Below are 26835 nucleotides of genomic sequence, written 5' to 3'. Positions count from 1 at the left end.
GTTTCATATTTTATTTTTTTATCTGCCAATTCTCTTCTTTTAGTTGTGTCTTCCTTCATTGCTAATTGTTTTTCTATTATTTGCTATTTCCCTTTCCAACTGCTCTGTTTCCTGATTGTAGTCCTTCTTCATCTTGGTTACATAACCTATTATTTGCCCTCTGATGAACGCTTTCATTGCGTCCCATAGTATAAACTTACCTTTCACTGATTCCGTATTTATTTCAAAATACATTTTAATTTGTCTTTCAATTAATTCTCTAAAATCCTGCCTTTTGAGTTTAATCTCCATCTATGCATTCTTGGAGGGATGTCCTCTAACTCTATTGTCAATATCAAGGGTGAATGCGTGTCTGCTATCTTCAACAAAATATCTTGCATAAATTTTTGATCTTCTTCGTTAGGTGAATATACATTGAGTAAATTCCAAAACTCCGAATATATCTGACATTTTATGATTGCATATCTCCCTGCTGGATCTATTATTTCCTCTTCTATTTTAATTGGTACATTTTTACTGATTAATATAGCTATTCCTCTAGCTTTTGAATTATATGACGCTGCTGTTACATGTCCTATCCAATCTCTCTTTAATTTCTTGTGCTCCATTTCAGTTAAGTGTGTTTCTTGCACGAATGTTATATCAATTTTTTCTTTTTTCAGTAAATTTAGCAGTTTCTTCCTTTTGATTTGGTTATGTATTCCGTTAATATTTAAAGTCATATTGTTCAACATAGCCATTTCATACTTTGTTTATCTTTCCTTTCCGTTTGCTCATCATCACCTTTCGTTCTTATCCATTTCTGCTTTCTTTTTTTTGGACACTTTATAAGACAACATTTCTAAAACATCAAACATTTCCCTTATTCTCCTATCTAAAATTTCTTTAACCCCACTATCCCCTCCCCTTCCTGAGTTGTCCTTTATCCCTTGTCGGGCAACCACATCTCCCCTCTCCATTTGGATTTGCGAATTCACTCGCAAGCGTCAACTGATTTTGCACTGACCGTAACTTCTCCCCACCCAGCCCCCCCCAAGAAAAGATTTTAATTTTCATATACAACAAAGGTCACTCTCTTAATTTCCTCCTTACTTCCTCTCTTCCCTTTCTTTCCCTTATTAATTCTTATCTATATTCTATATATTTTCCTTTAAACACGCATACACTCATGTGCACACATATATACATACACACCTATATATATACACCCATATACACACATCCATATAGTTCGTGGTCATTTTTGCTCTCGTTACATGTCTTCATCTCTCTGTCTGTCTTGTAGTTCTGCAAATTTTCGTGCTTCCTCCAGTACTTTAGCATAAATTTATATCCTTTTTTCCATAGGATCGCTTTTGATGTATTTAACTCCTTTCTCTTCTTCAGGAGTTCAAAACTTATGTCTGGATAGAAAAACATTTTTTGACCTTTGTATTCCAGTGGCTTTTTGTCTTCTCTTATTTTCTTCATTGCTTTCTCCAATATATTTTCTTTTGTTCTATATCTTGGGAATTTTCCTAAAATGGATCTTGGTTTTTGTTGTGGCTGTGCTTTAGGGGCTAATGTTCTATGTGCCCTTTCTATTTCCATTTCTTCCTGTAATTTTGGTCTTCTTAGGACCCTGGGGATCCAATCTTTTATAAATTCTCTCATATTCTTGCCTTCTTCATCTTTCTTAAGGCCAACTATCTTTATATTATTTCTTCTATTATAATTTTCCATTATGTCTATCTTCTGAGCTAACAGCTCTTGTGTCTCTAACTTTTTTATTAGATTCTTCTAATTTCTCTTTTAAGTCCTCTACTTCCATTTCTACGGCTGTTTCTCATTCTTCCACCTTGTCCACTCTTTTTCCTATATCTGACATGACCATCTCTAATCTATTCATTTTTTCTTTTGTACTTTTAATTCTTCTTTTTATTTCACTAAATTCTTGTGATTGCCATTCTTTTACTGATTCCATATATTCTATAAAAAAAATATATCCATTGTCTTGCCTTTCCCTTCTTCCATTTCTCTGTGTTCTTCTTCTTCTTCCTCTGGGTTGGTCATCTGTTGTTTCCTTCATTCCTTTTTACTCTCTTTCTTGTTCTTGTTGTTTTCTATGTTATCTTGTTGTTGTGCTGTGGCTGTCATTCTCAGCTGTGGAGATCGACTCCTCAGCTGGTCCCCCCTCCCGTCAGTGTTTTTTTTTGTCTTGCGCATTGCGCATGCGCGGTTGCGCACTTTTGCTTGGCTCCGCGAGCCATTTTTGTCGTCCCGAGCCTGGGACTTCGACTGACCTGAGGGAGTGGGCTTCTCTCTCCACAGCAGGCCTCCTCGGACAGGTAAGGCCTTCACCTTCTTCTTCCGATGTCTTTTCTTCTTCTCTTCTTCCCGTTGCTTTCGACTTTTCTTTCTTCGCTGCCATTTTCTTCCCACCTTTACTTTCACTTTATTTTAATTTTTGTGTTTGTTCCTTTGTGTTTTCTGTGTTTTTTTTTAAACTTTTCCGGAGAGGGCTGGAGTTCCCCGACCGGCCACTACTCCATCACGTGACTCCCCTCCGAGGAGACTTGATTGAGGTCGACAAGATTCTGAGAGGTATTGATTGGGTGGACAGTCAGTGCCTGTTTCCCAGGGCGAGATCAGCAAACACTGGAGGACGAGTGCACAAAGTGGAGGGAGGGAAGTTTAGGGGAGACGTGGGAGAAGTTTTTTTACACAGAAAGTTGTGGGGACCTGGAATGCCTTGTTGGGGATGGTGGTGGAGGCTGGAACATTGGGGGCATTTAAGACTCAGGCACACGGACGGAAGAAAAATAGAGGATTACGGTGTAGGGAGGGGTTAGTATATTTTTTGTAGGAATATATGGGTTGGCACAACAAGGAGGGCTGAAGGGTTTGGACTGCTGTAGTGTTATATGTTAAATATCCTCTGCACCCTCTCTATTGCATTGATGTTGTAAGGTGACCAGAACTATTTCATGCTGTAATGTTCTCTGTTCTAAACGTCCCAGTGTATCCGCCTCCTCTCCTAATAACTTAATTCCAGGAGTGGGGGAGAGGGAGCTTCACTCTATGTCCCATCCCGGGAGTGTGTGACGGGACGGGGTGGGGGGGGGGGTGGGGAGAGGGAACTTCACTGTGTGACCCACCTCGGGAGGGTGTGATGGGTAGGGGAGAAGGAGTTTCACTCTGTGTCCCACCCCAGGAGTGTGTGACAGGAGGGGGGGTAGAGGGATCTTCACTCTGTGTCCCACCCCAGGAGTGTGTGATGGGTAGGGGAGAAGGAGTTTCACTCTGTGTCCCACCCCGGGAGTGTGTGATGGGACGGGGCAGAGGGTGTTTCACTCTGTGTCCCACCCCAGGAGTGTGTGATGGGAGGGGGGTAGAGGGAGCTTCACTCTGAGTCCCACCTCGGGAGAGTGTGACGGGAAGGGGGAGAGGGAGCTTCACTCTGTGTACCACCCCAGGAGTGTGTAATGGGACGGGGGGAGAGGGAGCTTCACTCTGTGTCCCACCCCTGGAGTGTGATGGAACAAGGGGGAGGGAAGACATGCTATGATGTGAATATGTAATCTATGTGTTTTCTCCTGAATCTTTCTCAGCTCAGAGGATGTCAAAACGTAAGGTCTCATTCGAGGTGGGGTGCGGCGATCAGGAGCAGGTAAATGGAGCCTGTCTCTGAACTGCACTTTGGTGTGGCTGGAGCATCTTGTTCACTCTCTCCCACTCCTCCCCTTTCTTCCCCACCTCTTGTTCCCCTCTCTCCCCTCTCCCCTTCCCCACCTCTCTCCCCCTCTCCACCCCGTCTCCCCTCAGGTCCCAACAAGCGGGGGTCCTGGCAGCCGTTTCAAGGGCAAGCACTCCCTCGACAGTGACGAGGAGGATGAAAGCGAAGATGTCGACAAGTACGATATCTTGGCCGCAGAGGACATTGAAGGTGAACAGGGATCGCCGGTCATAAAGAGGTCAGGTTTGGGGTGAGGTCAAAGTTTGGGGATAGGGTCAGGGAGGGGCCTGGGCCCACACCCCGTTTCTCTTCTTCCCTGTTTCCACTCCCCTCCCTCCCATTCCCCCTACTCCCCCTTCTATTCCTTCTCCCCCTTTTATTGGATAGGGAGTGAGAGGGAGGGGAGAAGGTAGGGTGAAAGAAAGAGGAGGAGGGAAAAGTGATGAAAGGGAGAGAGAGAGACAGGAAAGGGGGGAGAGGGTTGGGGAGGAGGGGTGAGAGAGAGGTAAGGTATGGGTTAGAGAGGAGGAGGCTGCAGAGAGAGAACCGGAGGTTGAAGCAGGGATGAGATAGAGGGGGCAGGTGACCCACCCTGAATCGCCAATCATCACTGTCTCCCTCCCCACTCCACCAGGTCAGGAATCCGCCACCATCGATTATGACCAGGGAATCCAGATCACCCCTTTCAACCTGGAGGAGGAGATGGAGGAAGGGCACTTTGACTCTGAGGGAAACTACTTCCTGAAGAAAGAGGCTGAGATACGGGACAATTGGCTGGACAACATCGACTGGGTGAGCGGGAGAGGGGTGGCATCAATGGCTTGACCAAAAGCATTAACGCAGAAATCAGGTCAAATTCAGAGGCTATGGCGTGATCGATGGGTCAATCAGCCCATCCCATCTCCCGCAGATACGCTCTTGTGAAGAGGGGTGACCTCGGTGTTTAGTAAGGCCTTTGACAAGGTCCTACATGGGAGGTTAGAAAGGTTCAGTTGTTGGGTATTCATGGTGAAGTAGATTCGACAATGGCTGAACAGGAGAAGCCAGAGAGCAGTGGTGGACGATGCTTCTCAGACTGGAGGCCTGTGACTAGTGGTGTCCCTCAGGGATCTGTGCTGGGACCATTGTTGTTTGTCATTGATATCAATGATCTGGATGATCATGTGGTGAAGTGGATTAGCTGGTTTACAGATGACACTGAGATTGGAGACGTGGAGAGAGAGGAAGGTTTTCAAAGTTTGTAGAGGGTTCTGGACCAGCTGGAAAAATGGCCGATGGAATCTAATGCAGACAAGTGTGAGGTGTTGCATTTTGGAAGGGCAAACCAAGAAAGGACGTCCATGGTGAATGGTTGGACACTGAGGAGTGGGGTAGAACAGAGGGATCTGGGGATACAGATACATACAGTAAAAATTTGTGTATAATGTGAAAAATTTTACCCCCTTTTTCCCCTCAGAAAAAGGGGGGGGGGGTCGCATTATACATGGGAGTAGAATTTTAAATTTTTTTTCTGCAACTCGCAGTTGTCGGCAGGCGGCCAGCTGGGTGAGTGCTAGTTGGCAGTGTGACTCGGGGGGCTTGGCGGGTGAGTGGGGAGGGGGTCACATGAGGTGGTCACATAAAACGCGTATTTTGCTGTTGCTCTAATTTCTATCCATGATGTATTCTCCTGGAACGAAGAGAAAACGCTGTGCTTATGATGCATCATTTAGGCTGAAAGTGATAAAGTCTGCAGGCAGCAATAACGACTGTGCAGCCTCCAGAGAATTCAGCGTTGCTGAGAGTAACATCAGGCTTTGGAGGAAACAGAAATCAGAGATAGCCCAGTTGCCCATGACCAAACGTCCTCGTAGGGAAAAGCAGGCTCTGTATCCAGATCTGGAGAAGGCACTGGTTGACTGGGTAGAAAGGCAGAGAAAGGATGGCTACACTGTCATTTGTTTCCTTATCCAGCTTCAAGCTAGGAAACTGCAGAAAGATCGCAAATATGGAGTGAGTGGCACATTCAAGGTGTCAAATGGTTGGTGTCAGAGGTTTATGAAGAGGTACTCCCTGGCCACACAACAGAGAACCAAGATATCACAGAAGCTTCCCAGTGATTTAGATGACAAGATCGTTAGTGTTCATGATTTTGTGATTAAGTTAAGGATGGAGCATGACTTTGATATGAATAATATCGGCAATATGAAATTACCTTGTGTTTTGATATGCCTGGTAACAGAACTATTGACAAAGTAGGTAGTAAGACGGTTTATGTAAGGACGACAGGTCATGAAAGGACCCATTTCACCGTAGTTTTGTGCTGCTCAGCTGATGGGTCCAAGTTCCAGCCAATGGTGATCTTTAAGCATAAGACCATTCCAAAAGGAGAAAAGTTCTCACCAGGTGTTCTTGTACACTGCCATTCCAAAGGGTGGATGGATGAAGAGGGTGTCAAACTGGTTGGAGAAGGTGTGGAATAGAAGACATGGATCTCTTTTAAACAAACTGTCAATTTTAGTGTGGGACCAGTTTCAAGCCCATCTGACTGAAGCAGCAAAGAAGCAGCTCAAGTGATTCAAGATACACCGAGCTGTTATTCCTGGTGGCTTGACAAGTGTACTGTAACCCCTTGATGTCGTGTTTAATAAGCCATTTAAGGACCATGTTAGAAAAGACTGGAATTCCTGGATGGCCTCAGACCAAGTGGAGAAAACAGCAGCGGGAAATCTCAAGAAACCACGCCTATCCACTGTTGTTTCCTGGGTGAAGCAGGCCTGGGATTCACTTCCAAGTAATATGGTCTCTCTGAGTTTTTTAAAGACAGGAATCAGCAACAAAATGGATGGGACTAAAGATGATGTTTTAGGGGACGATGCAAGTACCATCACTACTTCAGACTATGAACATGAATCTGAATGTGAAATAACAACAGGCTGGGAAACAGATGAGAAGATCAATAGGGAAGAATGGGATACACTTTTTGGAGCATCTGATGATGATGAGTCTGGTTTTGAAGGATTTTAAAATATGTTTTTATTTACGTTTATATTTTGAACAATAAATTGATTATGTTTATTATGATAATTTTATAATTTCATTCAGCACACACCACTTTTCTCCCACAACCTGTCAAAGTGGCACTTCCATGATAATTTTGGGCCAATAAAAAGGGGGGGGGGGTCGCATTATAAAAGGGGGTACAAAAAAATTCCCCCTTCTTCCCCTCAAAAATGGGGGGGGGGGGGGTTTGCATTATACACAGGTCGCATTATACACAAATAATTATGGTAATTCCCTGAAAGTGGCGTCACAGGTGGACAGGGTGTAAAGAGAGCTTTTGACACATTGTCCTTCGTAAATCGAAGTATTGAGTACAGGAGTTGAGTTGTTATGGTAAAGTTGTACAAGACATTTGTGAGGCCACATTTGGAGCATTGTGTGCAGTTTTGGTCACTGAACCACAGGAAAGATCTCAATAAGATAGAAAGATGCAGAGAAGATTTTCTAGGATATTGCCTGGACTTCAGGAACTTAGTTACATGGAAAGGTTAAACAGGTTCAGACTTTATTCCCTGGAGCGTAGAAGGATGAGGGGAGATTTGATCCAGCAAATAGCGCCTTTGGAAGACTACACAAGAGTCTGGAAAAACAACCACCTGAAGAAACACACAAAGATCAGCGTCTACAGAGCCGTTGTCATACCCACGCTCCTGTTCAGCTCCGAATCATGGGTCCTCTACCGGCATCACCTACGGCTCCTAGAACGCTTTCATCAGCGCTGTCTCCGCTCCATCCTCAACATTCATTGGAGTGACTTCATCACCAACATCGAAGTACTCGAGCTGTCAGAGTCTGCAAGCATTGAATCCACGCTGCTGATGACCCAACTGCGCTGGGTGGGTCACGTCTCCAGAATGGAGGACCATCGCCTTCCCAAGATCGTGTTATATGGCGAGCTCTCCACTGGCCACCGAGACAGAGGTGCACCAAAGAAGAAGTACAAGGACTGCCTAAAGAATTCTCTTGGTGCCTGCCACATTGACCACCGCCAGTGGGCTGATATCGCCTCCAACCGTGCATCTTGGCGCCTCACAGTTCGGCGGACAGCAACCTCCTTTGAAGAAGACCGCAGAGCCCACCTCACTGACAAAAGACAAAGGAGGAAAAACCCAACACCCAACCCCAACCAACCAATTTTCCCTTGCAACCACTGCAACCGTTCCTGTCTGTCCCGCATCGGACTTGTCAGTCATCAACGAGCCTGCAGCAAACGTGGACATACCCCTCCATAAATCTTCGTCTGCGAAGTCAAGCCAAAGAAAGAAAGAAGAAGAAGAAGTAGAAATGTAGGCGGCTTTTACCACTGAGGGGAGGTGAGATCCAAACCAGAGGACTTGTGTTAAGGGTGAAAGGGGAAAAATTTAGGGGGAACTTATTCCACACAGAGAGCGGTGGGAGTGAGGAACGAGCTGAGGTGGTGATGCTATTTTTTGTCAAGAGGAATTTGGATGGGAGGACTATGGACTGGGTGCAGGTCAGTGGGACTAGGGAGAATAATAATTCAGCACAAACTAGAAGGGCCGAAAGGGCCTATTTCTGCACTATGAACAAATCTTTTTTGTGCATCCTCCAAATCAATTCCAAATTCTTTGTTTTTTATGTTACTTAGGAGAAAGATCACTGGATTCTTTGGTATATTGTTTTCTGTTATTTTATTTAATATCTGATTGAGATCTTCCCAAAATTTTTCTACTCTCTCACATGTCCAGATTGCATGAATTGTTGTTCCCATTTCTTTTTTACATCGAAAAAATCTATCAGATACTGTTGGGTCCCATTTATTTAACTTTTGAGGTGTAATGTATAGTCTGTGTAACCAGTTATATTGTATCATACGTAGCCTCGTATTTATTGTATTTCTCATCGTTCCAGAACATAATTTCTCCCATGTTTCCTTTTTTATCTTTATATTTAAATCTTGTTCCCATTTTTGTTTAGTTTTACCATTTGTTTTTTCATTCTCCTTTTCTTGCAGTTTAATATACATATTTGTTATAAATCTTTTGATTAACATTGTATCTGTAATCACATATTCAAGGTTACTTCCCTCTGGCAAACTCAAATTTCTTCCTAATTTATCCTTCAAGTAGGATCTCAGTTGGTAATATGCCAGCGCTGTATCTCCAGTTATATTGTACTTATCTCTCATTTGTTCAAAGGATAAGAATCTACTTCCTGAAAAACAATTTTCTATTCTTTTAATCCCTTTTTTTTCCCATTCTCTAAAGGAAAGGTTATCTATTGTAAAAGGGAGTAACTTATTTTGCGTCAATATTAGTTTTGGTAATTGATAATTTGTTTTATTTCTTTCTACATGAATCTTCTTCCAAATATTGAGGAGATGATGTAATACTGGAGAAGTTCCACGCTGCACCAATTCCTCATCCCACCCATACAACATGTGTTCAGGTATCCCTTCCCCCACTCCATCCAATTCCAAACCCGTCCAGTCCGGCTCCTCCCCTGCCCGATAAAAATCTGATAGGCATCCCAACCGTGCGGCTCTATAACAATTTCCAAAGTCTGGCAATTGCAAGCCTCCTCGTCCATACCACTCCGTTAATCTATCTAGTGCCATCCTCGGTTTCCCCCCTCTCTACAAAAATCTCCCCACCACTTTCTTTAACTCTTTGAAGAATTCCCCTGTCAGCTGCACCGGCAATGCCCGAAACAAGCACAACATCCCTGGAAAAATGTTCACTCCAATACAGTTCATCCCTCCCACCAGTGTCAGTGGCAAATCCCTCCAACGCTCCAAATCGTCCTGCAACCCCTTCACCAGTGGACAACAACCGAGCCCACATAATTGACCGAGATCCCTGTCCACCTGCACACCCAGGCATCCCACCGCCCGCACCCGCCATTTTAATGGAGACCCCCCCCAAATCCCGAGAAATCCGCATCACCCACAGGCACCGCCCCACCCCCACCCACGCTCATCCTGCAACCCGACACCCCTCCACACTCCCTCAACTTCCCACATAATTCTTCCATTGATAGTTCTGGCTCTGCTAAGCACACTACAACATCATCCGCAAATAGACTGATTTTATATTCCTTGTCTTTTATTTTCATTCCTTTTATATTACTATCCATTCCCATCAATTCCGCCAGTGGCTCCACAGCCAACGCAAACAACAAAGGCGATAGTGGGCATCCCCGCCGCGCCGACCCGCCCAAGTTAAATTGCTTTGACACATGTCCATCCACTCTCACCCTCGCCAACGGTCCCCTACACAATGCTTCAATCCAATTAATATACTTCTCCGGCAAACTGAACCCCTGCAACACTCCGAACAAACAACTCCATTCTACTCTGTCGAAGGCCCTCTCTGCGTCCAAAGCAACAGCCACTGCAGGCGCCCCACCTCCCTCCACTGCATGAGTTAAGCCAACAAATCTACAAATATTGTCTGCTGCGCGTCCTTTTCCGACAAATCCAGCTCGGTCCAAATTCACCACCCTCGGTACCTGCTCTGCCAATCTGCCTTTCAATAGCTCAGCCATTATCCTACAATCTGTGTTTAGCAAAGATATTGGTCTATATGATGCTGGTGAGAGTGGACCCCTCCCCCGCTCCAGTACCACTGCAATCATTGCTGTCCTACATGAATCTGGCAAGCCCTGTGCTTCACCAATCTGGTCGACCACATCCAGGAGGGGCGGAATTAATAAGTCTTTAAATGTTTTGTAGAATTCTATTGGAAATCAATCCTCTACCGGTGTCTTACCACTTGGCAATTCTTTCACCATCTCTTGCATCTCTACCGTTCCAAATGGCTCCGTCAATCTACCCTGCTCCTCCACTTGTAGTTCCGGCAGCTCAACTCTAGTAAAAAATTCATCCATTTTCCCCTCTTTCCCCTCGCTCCCAGCTCGGTACAATTGTTCACAGAACTCTCCAAAGCCTTCCCCAACTTCTCCTGGACTACATGAAATCTGCCCGTCCCCTTTCCCCGATGCCAACACCACCCTCCCAGCCCGCTCCGTCCCAAGCTAGGACCCTGTGCGTTCCCTCACCCAGTCCACAACACTTCTGCCCCGTCTTCACCATACTCTTCTCCACCTTATATGCCTGCAATGTTTCATATTCTATTTTTTCATCCGCCAACTCTCCTCCCCCAGCCGTATCCCCCCCCACTGCCAATCTTCCTTCCATATTTACTATTTCCCTTTCCAACTGCTCTGCCTCCCGACCATAGTCCCTCTCCATCCTGGCCACACAACTCATTATTTGCCCTCCAATGAATGCCCCCACCGCATCCCACAGTAGAAACCAATCCTCCACCGATTCCGCACTCATTTCAAAACACATCTCTAACTGTCCTTCAATAAATTCTCCAAAATCCCGCCCCCCAAGCAGCATGGGGTTCAATCTCCATCCACACATTCCTGGAGGGACGCCCTCCAGCTCCACCGCCAACATCAAGGGTGAACGGTCCAACAGCACCCCAGCCCCACACTCTGCCCTTCCCACTCCATCCCGCACACCAGCCGACAACAAAAACAGGTCCACTCTTGAGCATGTTCCATGTCCAGCCGAGCAACATGAACACTCCTCTTCCTCTGGGTCTTGTTTCCTCCACATATCCAAAAGCCGCACCCCTTGCACCGATCCAATTATAAATTTGGTTACTTTGTTCCCTCTGCCAATCTCTCTCCCAGCTTTATCCACACTCGAATTCAAATTCAGGTCGAAATCCCCTCCCATTAGTATGTTCCCCTGCATATTAGCTACCTTCAAAAAGATATCCTGCACAAACCCTTGATCCTCTTCGCCAGGTGAACACACATTAAGCAGATTCCAAAACTCCGAATACACCCGACATTCCACCACCACACATCTCCCCGCTGGATCCACCATCTCCTCCTCCATTTCAAATGGCACACTCCCACCAATCAACATAGCCACTCCTCTTGCTCTTGAACCACACGATGCCGCTGCCACACGTCCCACCCAATCTCCCTTCAACCTCCCGTGCTCCAACTCAGCCAAGCGTGCCTCCCGGACAAATGCCACACCAATCCCTTCCTCCTCCAGCAAACCTAGCAGTCTCCTCCCCCCAACCTGGCCATGCATTCCATCAATATTCAAAGTCATACAGTCCAACGCAGCCATTCCACACTCTGTCTATCCTCCCCCTCCGCCCCTCCATCACCACCCCCCCTCCCTTTCCATCTCTGTTTTCTTATTTTAAACCCTTTATAAGACAACATTCCTAAAACATCAAACATTTTCCTTATTCTCCTATTTATACCTTCTTTAGCCCCAATCTCCCCTTCCCCTCCTGAGTTGTCCTTTATCCCTTGTCGGACAACCACATCTCCCCTCTCCATTTGGGTTTGCGAATTCACTCACAAGCGTCAACTGATTTTGTAGTGACCGCTATTCCCCCCACCTAGCCCCCCCCAGAAAAGATTTCACTTTTCATATGTAACAAAGGTCACTCTTTTAATTCCCTCCTTTTTCTCTCTATTCCATTACCTTCCCTTATTAATTCTTGTCTATACTATCTATATTTTCCTCTAAGTACAGATACATTCACGTATGCACATTATACCTATACACTCTTATACCTCTTTACCCACATACATATCAATCGTGATCATTTTTACTCTCATTACATGTCTTCATCCCTCAGTCTATTTTGTAATTGTTCTGCAAATTTTCGTGCTTCTGGATCCGAGAATAGTCTGTTTTGTTGTCCTGGAATAAATATTTTCAATACCGCTGGATGCTTTTTTTTTTAAATTTTTTATTTTTCACACCATAAATCACAATAGCCATGATATACACTTTTTCTTTTTCACACATTTACAGTGACTTTTTCTCCCCCCCCCCCCCCTCCTCCCAAGCCACCCCCCCACCCCCCCACCTCTCATCCATTTTAGGTATACAATCTAGGTTGCATTAATTCAGTCAGACAATGTTGTCATTCAACAAAAATACACCAGAAATTCTACTGAGTCCATTCTTTTCTTTCCTTCTCCTTCCATCAACTTAGGTAATGTTTGTCCCCGGTAGGTTTTCGCTATTGTATTTAATGTAAGGCTCCCATACTTGTTCGAATATTTCAATATTGTTTCTTAAACTATATGTTATTTTTTCTAATGGAATACATTTATTCATTTCTATATACCATTGTTGTATTTTCAAATTATCTTCCAATTTCCAGGTTGACATAATACATTTTTTTGCTATGGCTAGGGCTATCTTAACAAATCTTTTTTGTGCATCTTCCAAGTCAATTCCAAATTCTTTATTTTTTATGTTACTTAGGAGAAAGATCTCTGGATTCTTTGGTATATTGTTTTCTGTTATTTTATTTAATATCTGATTGAGATCATCCCAAAATTTTTCTACTCTCTCACATGTCCAGATTGCATGAATTGTTGTTCCCCTTTCTTTTTTACATCGAAAACATCTATCAGATACTGTTGGCTCCCATTTATTTAACTTTTGCGGTGTAATGTATAGTCTGTGTAACCAATTATATTGTATCATACGCAGCCTCGTATTTATTGTATTTCTCATCGTTCCAGAACATAATTTCTCCCATGTTTCCTTTTTTATCTTTATATTTAAATCTTGTTCCCATTTTTGTTTAGTTTTACCATTTGTTTCCTCATTTTCCTTTTCTTGCAGTTTAATATACATATTTGTTATAAATCTTTTGATTAACATTGTATCTGTAATCACATATTCAAGGTTACTTCCCTCTGGTAAACTCAAATTGCTTCCTAATTTATCTTTCAAGTAGGATCTCAGTTGGTAATATGCCAGCACTGTATCTCCAGTTATATTGTACTTATCTCTCATTTGTTCAAAGGATAAGAATCTACTTCCTGAAAAACAATTTTCTATTCTTTTAATCCCTTTTTTTTCCCATTTTCTAAAGGAAAGGTTGTCTATTGTAAAAGGGAGTAGCTTATTTTGCGTCAATATTAGTTTTGGTAATTGATAATTTGTTTTATTTCTTTCTACATGAATCTTCTTCCAAATATTGAGGAGATGGTGTAATACTGGAGAACTTCTATGTTGTACCAATTTTTCGTCCCATTTATATAATATGTGTTCAGGTATCTTTTCCCCTATTTTATCTAATTCTAATCTCGTCCAGTCTGGTTTTTCCCTTGCTTGATAAAAATCTGATAGGTACCTTAATTGTGCGGCTCTATAATAATTTTTGAAGTTTGGCAATTGTAAGCCTCCTTGTTTATACCATTCTGTTAATTTATCTAGTGCTATCCTCGGTTTCCCCCCTCTCCATAAAAATTTCCTTATTATTTTCTTTAACTCTTTGAAGAATTTTTCTGTCAGTTGTATTGGCAATGCCTGAAATAAGTATAGTATCCTTGGAAAAATGTTCATTTTAATACAGTTTATCCTTCCTATCAGTGTTAGTGGTAGCTCTTTCCAATGCTCTAAATCGTCCTGTAATTTTTTCATTAGTGGATTGTAATTGAGTTTATATAATTGGCCTAGATTTTTGTTTATTTGTACACCTAGGTATCTTATTGCCTGCATTTGCCATCTGAATGGGGATTCCTTCTTAAATTTTGAGAAATCCGCGTTATTCATAGGCATTGCTTCACTTTTATTTACGTTTATCTTGTATCCCGACACTTCTCCATATTCCTTCAATTTCTTATATAGTTCTTTTATTGATAGTTCTGGTTCTGTTAAGTACACTATCACATCATCTGCAAATAGACTGATTTTATATTCCCTGTCTTTTATTTTTATTCCTTTTATATTATTATCTATTCTTATCGATTCTGCTAGTGGTTCTATAGCTAGCGCAAACAATAATGGTGATAGTGGGCATCCCTGCCGTGTTGACCTGCTTAAGTTAAATTGCTTTGATACATGTCCATTTACTGTCACTTTCGCTAACGGTCCCTTATATAATGCTTTAATCCAATTAATATACTTCTGCGGTAAACTGAATTTTTGCAATACTTTGAACAAATAATTCCATTCTACTCTGTTGAAGGCCTTCTCTGCGTCTAAAGCAACTGCTACTGCAGGTGCTTTATTTCCTTCTACTGCATGAATTAAGTTAATAAATTTACAAATATTGTCTGTTGTGCGTCTTTTTTTGATAAATCCAGTTTGGTCTAAATTTACCATTTTCGGTACCTGTTCTGCTAATCTGTTTGCTAATAGTTTAGCTATTATCTTATAATCTGTGTTTAGCAGAGATATTGGTCTATATGACGCTGGTGAGAGTGGATCTTTCCCTTGTTTTAGTATCACTGTAATTATTGCTGTTTTACATGAATCTGGTAAGTTTTGTGTCTCATCAATCTGGTTGATTACATCCAGGAGGGGCGGTATTAATAGATCTTTAAATGTTTTGTAGAATTCTATTGGGAGTCCATCCTCTCCTGGTGTCTTATTATTTGGTAATTTTTTTATTATCTCTTGTATTTCTACTGTTCCAAATGGTTCTGTTAATTTATTTTTTCCTCTATTTGTAGTTTTGGTAGTTCAATTTTAGTCAAAAATTCATCTATTTTCCCTTCTTTCCCTTCGTTTTCAGTTCGGTATAATTGTTCATAGAATTCTCGAAAGTTTTCCTTGATCTCCTTTGGATTATATGTAATTTGTTTGTCTTTTTTCCTTGTTGCCAATACCATTTTCTTAGTTTGCTCTGTCTTAAGCTGCCATGCTAAGATTTTGTGTGTTTTTTCACCTAGTTCATAATATTTCTGTTTTGTCTTCATTATATTCTTCTCCACCTTATATGTTTGTAATGTTTCATATTTTGTTTTTTTTATCCGCCAATTCTCTTCTTTTGGTTGTATCTTCCTTTATTGCTAATTTTTTTTCTATGTTTACTATTTCCCTTTCCAACTGCTCTGTTTCCTGATTATAGTCCTTCTTCATCTTGGTTGCATAACTTATTATTTGTCCTCTAATGAATGCTTTCATTGCATCCCATAGTATAAACTTATCTTCCACTGATTCCGTATTTACTTCAAAGTACATTTTTAATTGTTTTTCAATAAATTCTCTAAAATCCTGTCTTTTAAGTAGCATGGGGTTTAATCTCCATCTATACATTCTTGGAGGGATGTCCTCTAGCTTTACTGTCAGTATTAAGGGTGAATGGTCCGATAGCATTCTCGCTTTATATTCTGTTTTTCTTACTCTATCCTGCATACTAGCTGATAACAAAAATAGGTCTATTCTTGAGTATGTTTTATGTCTAGTCGAGTAGTATGAGTATTCCTTTTCTTTTGGGTTTTGTTTCCTCCATATGTCCACAAGTTTCATTTCTTGCATTGATTTAATTATAAATTTGGTAACTTTGTTCTTCCTGTTAATTTTTTTCCCCGTTTTATCCATATTTGGATCCAAATTCAGATTGAAATCCCCTCCTATTAGTATGTTCCCTTGCGTATTAGCTACCTTCAAAAAGATATCTTGCATAAACTTTTGATCTTCTTCGTTAGGTGAATATATATTAAGTAGATTCCAAAGCTCCGAATATATCTGACATTTTATCATAGTATATCTCCCTGCTGGATCTATTATTTCCTCTTCTATTTTAAATGGCACATTTTTGCTAATTAATATAGCCACTCCTCTTGCTTTTGAATTATACGATGCTGCTGTTACATGTCCTACCCAATCTCTCTTTAATTTCTTGTGCTCCAATTCAGTTAAGTGTTTCTTGGACAAATGCTATATCTATTTTTTCCTTTTTCAGTAAATTTAGTAGTTTCTTCCTTTTAATTTGGTTATGTATTCCATTAGGCTTTGGTGAGGTCAACAAAGGTGATGTAGAGTCCTTTGTTTTGTTCTCTACACTTTTCTTGGAGCTGTCTGAGGGCAAAGACCATGTCAGTGGTTCCTCTGTTAGCGCGAAAGCTGCACTGTGATTCTGGGAGAATATTCTCAGCGACACTAGGTATTATTCTATTTAGTAGAATCCTAGCGAAGATTTTGCCTGCAATGGAGAGCAACGTGATTCCCCTGTAGTTTGAGCAGTCTGATTTCTCGCCTTTGTTTTTGTACAGGGTGATGATGGTGGCATCACGAAGATCCTGAGGCAGTTTACCTTGGTCCCAACAAAGCTTGAAAAACTCATGCAGTTTGGCATGCAGAGTTTTGCCGCCAGCCTTCCAGACTTCTGGGGGGATTCCATCCATACCTGCTGCTTTGCCACTTTTCAGTTGTTCGATTGCCTTATATGTCTCATCCAGGGTGGGAACCTCATCCAGCTCTAGCCTTAGGGGCTGTTGAGGGAGCTGGAGCAGGGCGGAATCTTGGACTGAGCGGTTGGTACTGAAAAGAGATTGGAAGTGTTCTGACCATCGGTTGAGGATGGAGATCTTGTCGCTGAGGAGGACTTTGCCGTCTGAGCTGCGCAGCGGGCTTTGGACTTGGGGTGAGGGGCCGTACACAGCCTTTAGAGCCTCGTAGAAACCCCTGAAGTCGCCAATGTCCGCGCTGAGCTGTGTTCGTTTGGCGAGGCTAGTCCACCACTCATTTTGGATCTCCCGGAGTTTGCGCTGAAGATGGCTGCATGCGCGACGGAAGGCTTGTTTCTTCTCTGGACAGGACGGCTTTGTAAGGTGAGCCTGGTGGGCAGCTCGCTTCTTTGCCAGCAGCTCCTGGATTTCCTGGCTGTTTTCGTCAAACCAGTCCTTGTTTTTCCTGGAGGAGATGCCCAGTACCTCTTCAGTGGATTGCAGTATGGTAGTCTTCAACTGATCCCATAGGGTTTCAGGGGACGGGTCCGTGAGGCGGGTTGCAACGTCGAGCTTTGCTTTGAGGTTTGCCTGGAAGTTTCCTCTCGCTTCGTCTGACTGCAGTTTTCCAACATTGAACCTCTTTCTGGGGGCTTTATTGTTCCTGGGCTTTGGCTTGAAGTGAAGGTGAAAGGAGCAGGAAAGGGCTTTGGCAAATACTAGAGCGCATCGGATGTCCCCCAAAGTTCCTCAACATGATTATCCAACTGCACGAAAACCAACAAGGTCGGGTCAGATACAGCAATGAGCTCTCTGAACCCTTCTCCATTAACAATGGCGTGAAGCAAGGCTGTGTTCTCGCACCAACCCTCTTTTCAATCTTCTTCAGCATGATGCTGAACCAAGCCATGAAAGACCCCAACAATGAAGACGCTGTTTACATCCGGTACCGCACGGATGGCAGTCTCTTCAATCTGAGGCGCCTGCAAGCTCACACCAAGACACAAGAGAAACTTGTCCGTGAACTACTCTTTGCAGATGATGCCGCTTTAGTTGCCCATTCAGAGCCAGCTCTTCAGCGCTTGACGTCCTGCTTTGCGGAAACTGCCAAAATGTTTGGCCTGGAAGTCAGCCTGAAGAAAACTGAGGTCCTCCATCAGCCAGCTCCCCACCATGACTACCAGCCCCCCCACATCTCCATCGGGCACACAAAACTCAAAACGGTCAACCAGTTTACCTATCTCGGCTGCACCATTTCATCAGATGCAAGGATCGACAATGAGATAGACAACAGACTCGCCAAGGCAAATAGCGCCTTTGGAAGACTACACAAAAGAGTCTGGAAAAACAACCAACTGAAAAACCTCACAAAGATAAGCGTATACAGAGCCGTTGTCATACCCACACTCCTGTTCGGCTCCGAATCATGGGTCATCTACCGGCACCACCTGCGGCTCCTAGAACGCTTCCACCAGCGTTGTCTCCGCTCCATCCTCAACATCCATTGGAGCGCTCACACCCCTAACGTCGAGGTACTCGAGATGGCAGAGGTCGACAGCATCGAGTCCACGCTGCTGAAGATCCAGCTGCGCTGGATGGGTCACGTCTCCAGAATGGAGGACCATCGCCTTCCCAAGATCGTATTATATGGCGAGCTCTCCACTGGCCACCGTGACAGAGGTGCACCAAAGAAAAGGTACAAGGACTGCCTAAAGAAATCTCTTGGTGCCTGCCACATTGACCACCGCCAGTGGGCTGATAACGCCTCAAACCGTGCATATTGGCGCCTCACAGTTTGGCGGGCAGCAGCCTCCTTTGAAGAAGACCGCAGAGCCCACCTCACTGACAAAAGGCAAAGGAGGAAAAACCCAACACCCAACCCCAACCAACCAATTTTCCCTTGCAACCGCTGCAATCGTGTCTGCCTGTCCCGCATCGGACTGGTCAGCCACAAACGAGCCTGCAGCTGACGTGGACTTTTTACCCCCTCCATAAATCTTCGTCCGCGAAGCCAAGCCAAAGAATTCCATTAATATTTAAAGTCATATAGTTCAGCGTAGCCATTTTATATTTTGTTTATCTTCTCTTTCCGTTTTTCCATCATTACCTTTCCTCCTTTTCCATTTCTGTTTTCTTATTTTCAACTCTTTACCAGACAACATTCCTACAACATCCAACATTTTCCTTAATCTCCTATTTCTATCTTCTTTATCCCCAATCTCCCCTTCCCCTCCTGAGTTGTCCTTTATCCCTTGTCGGACAACCACATCTCCCCTCTCCATTTGGATTTGTGAATCCACTCGCAAGCGTCAACTGATTTTGCAGTGACCGCTCTTTTCCCCCACCCAGCCCCCCCCAGAAAAGATTTATAACATAACATAACATTACAATTACAGCACGGAAACAGGCCATTAGGCCCTTCTAGTCCGCACCGAACCAAACACCCCTTTCTAATCCCACCTCCCTGCACAATGCCCATAACCCTCCATCTTCTTCTCATCCATATACCTGTCCAACCTTTTCTTAAATAATACAATTGACTCCGCCGCCACTATTTCTCCCGGAAGATCATTCCACACAGCTACCACTCTCTGAGTAAAGAAGTTCCCCCTCATGTTACCTCTAAACCTCTGCCCCTTAATTCTTAACTCATGTCCTCTTGTTTTAAACTTTCCTCCTCTTAACGGAAATAGTCTATCCACATCCATTCTGTCTATCCCTTTCATAATCTTAAATACTTCTATCAAATCCCCTCTCAACCTTCTACGCTCCAAAGAATAAAGACCCAATCTGTCCAATCTCTCCCCATACTCCAGATGCTTAAACCCAGGCAACATTCTGGTAAACCTTCTCTGCACTCTCTCCACTCTGTTTATATCCTTCCTATAATTAGGCGACCAGAACTGCACACAGAACTCCAAATTAGGCCGCACCAACGTCTTATACAATCTCAACATCACCTCCCAACTCCTATATTCCATGCAATGATTGATAAAGGCCAGCATACTAAAAGCCTTCTTCACCACCCTATTCACGTGAGTTTCTACCTTCAGGGAACGATGTACCGTCACTCCTAAATCTTTCTGCTCTTCTGTATTCCTCAATGCTCTCCCATTTACCACATATGTCCTATTCTGATTCTTCTTACCAAAATGAAGCACCTCACACTTATCAGCATTAAATTCCATCTGCCATTTTTCAGCCCACTTTTCTAAGCAGCCCAAATCCCTCTGCAATCCTTGAAAACCTTCTTCATTATCCACTATTCCACCTATCTTAGTATCGTCTGCATATTTACTAATCCAATTCACCACCCCATCATCTAGATCATTAATGTATATAACGAACAACAATGGGCCCAATACAGATCCTTGAGGCACACCACTGGTCACCGGCCTCCAACCTGACAGACAATTATCCACTACCACTCTCTGGCCTCTCCCTTTCAGCCAATGTTCAATCCATTTGACTATCTCAAAATTTATACCTAAAGACTGCACCTTCCTAACTAACCTTCCATGTGGTACCTTATCGAAGGCCTTACTGAAGTCCATATAGACAACATCCACTGCGCTACCCTCATCCACATTCCTAGTCACCTCTTCAAAAAATTCAATCAGATTGGTCAAACATGACCTTCCTCCCACAAATCCATGTTGAGTGCTCCTGATCAGACCCTGTCTATCCAGATGTTTATAAGTACTATCTCTAAGAATTTTCTCCATTAATTTACCTACTACAGACGTCAAACTTACAGGCCGATAGTTTCCAGGCTTCCTCCTTGAACCCTTTTTAAATAACGGAACCATATGCGCAATGCGCCAATCCTCCGGCACTATCCCCATATCTAATGACATTTGAAAAATTACCGCCAGAGCCTCTGCTATTTCCTCCTTCACTTCTCTCAATGTCCTGGAGAAGATCCCGTCTGGTCCCGGAGACTTTTCCACCTTTATATTCTTCAAAAGCCTTAAAACTACACCTTTTGTAATCTCTATATTCCCCATATTTACCCAATTTGCTTTTTTTATCCCACATCTCCCAATATCCTTCTCCTTAGTGAATACCGAAGAAAAGAAACTGTTCAATATCTCCCCCATTTCTCTAGGTTCCACACACAGTTTTCCACTCTGATTTTCTAAGGGACCAATTTTGTCTCTAGCTTTCCTCTTACCATTAACATATTTGTAGAACTCTTTTGGATTAGTTTTCACCCTGCTTGCCATAGTTTTCTCGTACCTTCTTTTAGCTTTCCTAATTCCTCTCTTAAGATTCCTCTTACATTCAATGTATCTTTCAAACATCTCCTTAACTCCATGCTTCTTATATCTAATGTACGCCTCCCTTTTTCTTCGAACCAAGTTTCCAATATTCCTTGAAAACCACGGCTCTCTCAAACCTTTTGCCCCTCCTTTTAACCTAACAGGAACATAAAGCTTTTGCACTCTCAAAATCTGATCTTTAAAAGACTTCCATCTCTCTACTACATCCTGCCCATAAAACAAATTGTCCCAATGCACACCCTGCAAGTCCTTTCGCATCTCCTCAAATCTAGCTTTTCCCCAATCAAAAACCTCAATCCTTGGCCCTGATTTCTCTCTTTCCATAATGACATTGAAGCTGATGGCATTATGATCACTGGACCCGAAGTGCTCGCCAACACTAACCTCCGTCACTTGACCCATCCCATTTGCCAACAGTAGATCTAACACTGCTCCTTCTCTGGTCGGCACCTCTACATATTGTTGTAAAAAACTATCTTGCACACATTTCACAAACTCTAACCCATCCATTCCTTTCACAGAATGTGTTTCCCAATCTATATGTGGAAAATTAAAATCTCCCATAATTACAACCCTGTGCTTATCACAAATATCTACTATCTCCCTACAGATTTGCTCCTCTAGGTCTCGGTCCCCTCCGGGTGGTCTATAATACACCCCTACAAGTGTAACCTCTCCTTTCCTACTCCTCAGTTCCACCCAAATAGCCTCCGTGGATGTGCCCTCTAATCTATCCTTCCTAGGCACCGCTGTAATATTTTCCCTGACAAGCAATGCAACCCCACCTCCTCTTGCCCCTCCGACTCTATCACACCTAAAACAACGAAACCCAGGGATATTCAGTTGCCAATCACATCCCTCCTGCAACCATGTCTCACTAATCGCTACCACATCATACTTCCAAGTATCAATCCACACCATCAGCTCATCCACCTTTTTTACAATACTCCTGGCATTAAAATATATGAATTTCAGGGATTTCCCATTTTTTAATCCCTGTTTTCCCTCATCTTTAAGAACAACATTATTTACTTTTCCTGCCAATTGCCCTTCATCTTCTTCCAGAGCATTTCCCTTCTCTATCACCTGCCCATCCATATTCAAATACTTACTACAAACTTTCATTGTTTGCATTCTAACCTTCTCCTCACTGCTCTGTACTATTTTGTTCCCTCCCCCCAACCATTCTAGTTTAAAGGATCCTGAGTAGCCCTAGCAAATACCTCTGCCAGGATTCTGGTCCCCCTGGGATTTAAGTGTAACCCGTCCTTACTGTACAGGTCACATCTCCCCCAAAAAAGGTCCCAGTTATCCAGAAACTTAAAACCCTGCCCCTTACTCCACCCCTTCAGTCACGTGTTAATCCTCCACCTCATTCTATTTCTATTCACACTGTCACGTGGCACAGGGAGTAATCCAGAGATTACCCCCTTTGCGGTCCTTCTTTTTAACTCCCTACCTAACTGCCTGTACTCACTTTTTAGGACCTTTTCATATGTCACAAAGGTCACTCTTTTAATTCCCTCCTTATTCTCTCTATTCCATTACCTTCCCTTATTAATTCTTGTCTATACTATCTATGTTTTCCTCTAATTACAGATACTTTCACGTATGCCCATTGTCTCTATTCACTCTTATACCTCTTTACCCGCATACATATCAATCGTGGTCATTTTTACCCTCATTACCCGTCTTCATCCCTCAGTCTATTTTTGTCTTTACCCACATACATATCAATCGTGATCATTTTTACTCTCATTACCCGTCTTCATCCCTCAGTCTATTTTTGTAATTGTTCTGCAAATTTTCGTGCTTCTTCTGGATCCGAGAACAGTCTGTTTTGTTGTCCTGGAATAAATATTTTCAATACCGCAGGATGCTTCAGTGTAAACTTATACCCTTTCTTCCATAAAATCGCCTTTGCTGTATTGAACTCTTTCCTCTTCTTTAGGAGTTCAAAACTTATATCTGGATAAATGAAGATTTTTTGCCCTTTATACTCCAGTGGTTTGTTGCCCTCTCTTACTTTCTCCATTGTTTTCTCTAGTACCTTTTCTCTTGTAGTATATCTTAGGAATTTTACTAAAATGGATCTTGGCTTTTGTTGTGGTTGTGGTTTAAAGGCTAATGCTCTATGTGCCCTTTCTATTTCCATTTCTTGCTGTAGTTCTGGACATCCTAGGATCCTAGGGATCCAATCTTTTATAAACTCCCTCATATTCTTGCCTTCTTCATCTTCCTTAAGGCTCACTATCTTTATGTTATTTCTTCTGTTATAATTTTCCATTATATCTATTTTTTAAGCTAACAGTTCTTGTGTCTCTATAGCTTTTTTATTAGATTCCTCTAATTTCTTTTTTAAGTCCTCTACCTCCATTTTTGCTGCTACTGCCCGCTCTTCCATCTTGTCCATTTTCTTTCCCATTTCTGTTAAGGTCATATCTATTTTATTCATTTTCTCTTCTGTGTTGTTTATTCTTCTTCTTAAATCATTAAATTCCTGTGTTTGCCATTCTTTAAATGACTCCATGTATCCTTTAATAAGAGAAAGTAAAACCTTTATCTTGCCTTTCCCTTCTTCTTCTATTTCACTGTACTCTTCCTCTTCCTCTTCTTCTTCCTCTGGGTTGGCCATCTGTTGTTTCTTTGTTGCCCTTTTCTTCTCTTCTTTCTTGTTTCCATTGTCTTCTGTGTTCTCTTCTTGCTGCAGGTGTTCTGCAGCTGTCGTTGCCGGCTGTGGAGATCGACTCCCCAGCTGGTCCCCCCTCCCGTCGGTGTGTTTTTTTTTCATGCGTGGTTGCGCACTTTTACTCGGCTCAGCGAGCCATTTTTGTAGTCCAATTTCTACCGACCTGAGGGAGCAGGTTTCTCTCTCCACCGCGGGCCTCTTTGAACAGGTAAGGCCTTCTCCTTCTTCCTCCGTTGTCTTCTCTTCCTCTCTTCTTACCGTTGATTTTGATTTTTCTTTTTTTGTCGCCATCTTCTTTCCACCTTTATACTCTCTTTTCTTTAACTTTTATTTTTGTGCCTTTGTGTTTTCCTTTGTTTTTTCCGACTTTTCTGGAGAGGGCTGGAGTTCACCGTCCGGCCACTACTCCATCACGTGACTCCTCGCCGGTCTCTCTGTTTCTGATGCCCTGTGCTGGTCTGCTGATTCCTGGGGTCTACAAGCTTTCATTTGACAAATTTACTGGAGGTTATAACGAGGGTGGGAGCAGATGGACATTCGATGAGGTGCTGCATGAAAGACTTGTACAGAAGATAAGGGTGTATGGAGTTGGGGGAGATGTATTAGTATGGGTAGAGGATCAGTTAACAGAGTTGGGGACATGGTGATTTTCTGTTGGCAATCGGTGATGAGCGGGGTGCAGCGGGGGTCGGAGCTGGGCCCGCAACTGTTCATGGTGTTCATTAACGATCTGGACGTAGGGACAGAGTGTAGTGTGTCTATGTTTGGTGATGACACTGAATTGATTGGAAAAGTAAATTGTGCAAAGGATTGTAGAGAGATATTGATAGGTTCAGCGAGTGGGCGAGGTTCTGGCAGACGGAGTGCGATGCTGGCAAATGTTAGAGTATCCACTTTGGAAGGAGGATCAGATTATTATTTAAACGGAGAGTGATTGCAGCATGCTGCCAGGTGGAAGGATGTGGGAGTATGAGTGTTCATGTGTGCATTGCAGACGGTTGGTTTGCAGGTGCAGTGGGCTGTTGAGAAGGCCAATGGAACGTTGGCCCCTCATTGCTGGAGGGATTGAGTTTAGGAGCAGGGAGGTTCTGCTGTAACTGTACAAGTTGCAGGTGAGGCCACATCTGGAGAACTGCAGACAGTTCTGGTCTCTTCACTTGGAGGTGGTGCAGAGGAGGTTCACCAGGTCGATTCCAGAGATGAGGGGGTTGGCCTATGAGGAGAGATTGAGTTGTCTCCTATAGAAACATATAAAATTATGAAAGGCCTAGATAAGATAGAGGTAGGTAAATTGTTTTCATTGGTGGGTGAGACCAGAACCGGGGACAGGGCCTCAAGATTTGGGATGGAGATGAGGAGGAACTGCTTTTCCCAGAGGGTGGTGAATCTGGTCTTCGCTGCCAGCAACCTCAGTAAATATATTTAAGACAAGGTTGGATAAATTTTTACATAGAAGATGAATTAAGGGATATGGGGAAAAGGCAGGTCAGTGGAGATGAGCCGATCATCAGATCAGCCATGATCTCATTGAATGGCGAAGCAGGCTCGATGGGCTGGAAGGCTGACTCCTGCCCCTATTTCTTACGTTCTTATTTCTTGAGCCCATCTTGGGCACCCACCTCTGTGGGTGCAAGATATTAAAAAACGCTTTAACTGGCCGACTGGACCGGTCAGCATCATGACTGGGTGGTGGGACCCTGCACAGCACCACTGTATCCCGCTTTCTGGGACCCCCTGCTCTTTGTGATTTTTATTAATGACCCTGATGAAGAGGCAGACAGATGGGTCGGTGAGTTTGTGGATGACATGAAGGTTGGAGGAGTTGTGGACGGAGCTGAAGGTTGTCAAAGGTGACAAGAGGATATCGACAGGAGGCAGAGTTGTGCAGGAAAGTGGCAGTGGATTCAATCCGGACAAGGGTGAGGTGATGGATTTTGGACAAACCAGGAGGCTGAGTCCAGCGTTCATGGTCGGTCACTTCAGAGTATGGATGAACAGAGGGACCTTGGGGTCCAGATACCTACTGTAGAGCTCGTCGAAAGAATCAAAGACTTGTTGATCCAAACCAAGGCTTTTATTAGCAAAAGACAGGAACTCTTCACAGGTGGCCGACCAGTCAGGAATGATCCGACCTGGCTAGGGACACAACCCTTTAAGGCCCAGACAGTAGGCGTGGCTTAGCTCTCAGCCAATCGCTGTAAGCACAGTCTAGATACTGTAACTATATACACTATATACATTGGTGATAGATCTGTACTATCACACCTGCATCCGTCAAGGTCGCTGCGCAGGTTGATAGGATCATTAAGAAGGCCTGTGGGACGCTGGGATTCATTAGTGGGGGGGTTGAGTTGAGGAGTCGAGAGGTCACATTGCAACTCAACAAATCTCTGGGGAAACCACACGGAGTATTTTTTTGAACATTTAATTTAAATTTCCATACATGCATTAATATCCAGATACAGAAAATATCCCTCCTACATCTCAAATCAATAATACATGGTATTATATTACCCCTCCCCCCCAAATACTAATAACTGCCCCCAAAGAACATAAAAAACAAAAAGAAAGAATGAGATAAAAGAAATACATTTGGTTACTAAAATTTCAGTACATTCAGTCAAATTTTGGGGATAGCTTTCTTGAACTAAATATCTACAATGTTTGGCCACTGGAATCTGAGTGGACGTGATAAAATAACCACACAAGGTGTTTCTAGAATGAATCAAACGCATTTACTTTTCTTCACCCGCGCAAGCTTTTAAAGCCCGAATCACATGCTCGACACGCGCTGACGTCATCACGCACTAACATTTCATGGCTGATTTGATGCCTTCTGGGAATTGTCGTGCCACCATAGCACCGCTACACGTGTAAATATGGGCACACAATTTTTAAAAAAA

The 26835-nt window shown here is 43.2% G+C and overlaps 1 protein-coding gene across 3 annotated transcripts in view; it reads left to right on the top strand.

Moving 5' to 3' along the window:
* Positions 1-26835, top strand: part of cd2bp2 (CD2 (cytoplasmic tail) binding protein 2) — a 70995-nt gene that overhangs the window by 9966 nt on the left and 34194 nt on the right. For all 3 annotated transcript variants that reach the window (XM_069912880.1, XM_069912881.1, XM_069912879.1), the window contains exons 2-4: positions 3591-3649; positions 3805-3925; positions 4350-4507. In XM_069912880.1, the coding sequence (XP_069768981.1) occupies positions 3591-3649; positions 3805-3925; positions 4350-4507 (338 nt within the window). The remainder of the gene's footprint in view (positions 1-3590; positions 3650-3804; positions 3926-4349; positions 4508-26835) is intronic.

Source organism: Narcine bancroftii, unplaced genomic scaffold (assembly GCF_036971445.1).
Source record: "Narcine bancroftii isolate sNarBan1 unplaced genomic scaffold, sNarBan1.hap1 Scaffold_254, whole genome shotgun sequence".
Classification (NCBI taxonomy): domain Eukaryota; kingdom Metazoa; phylum Chordata; class Chondrichthyes; order Torpediniformes; family Narcinidae; genus Narcine; species Narcine bancroftii.
This window is presented reverse-complemented; position numbering and strand designations above follow the sequence as displayed.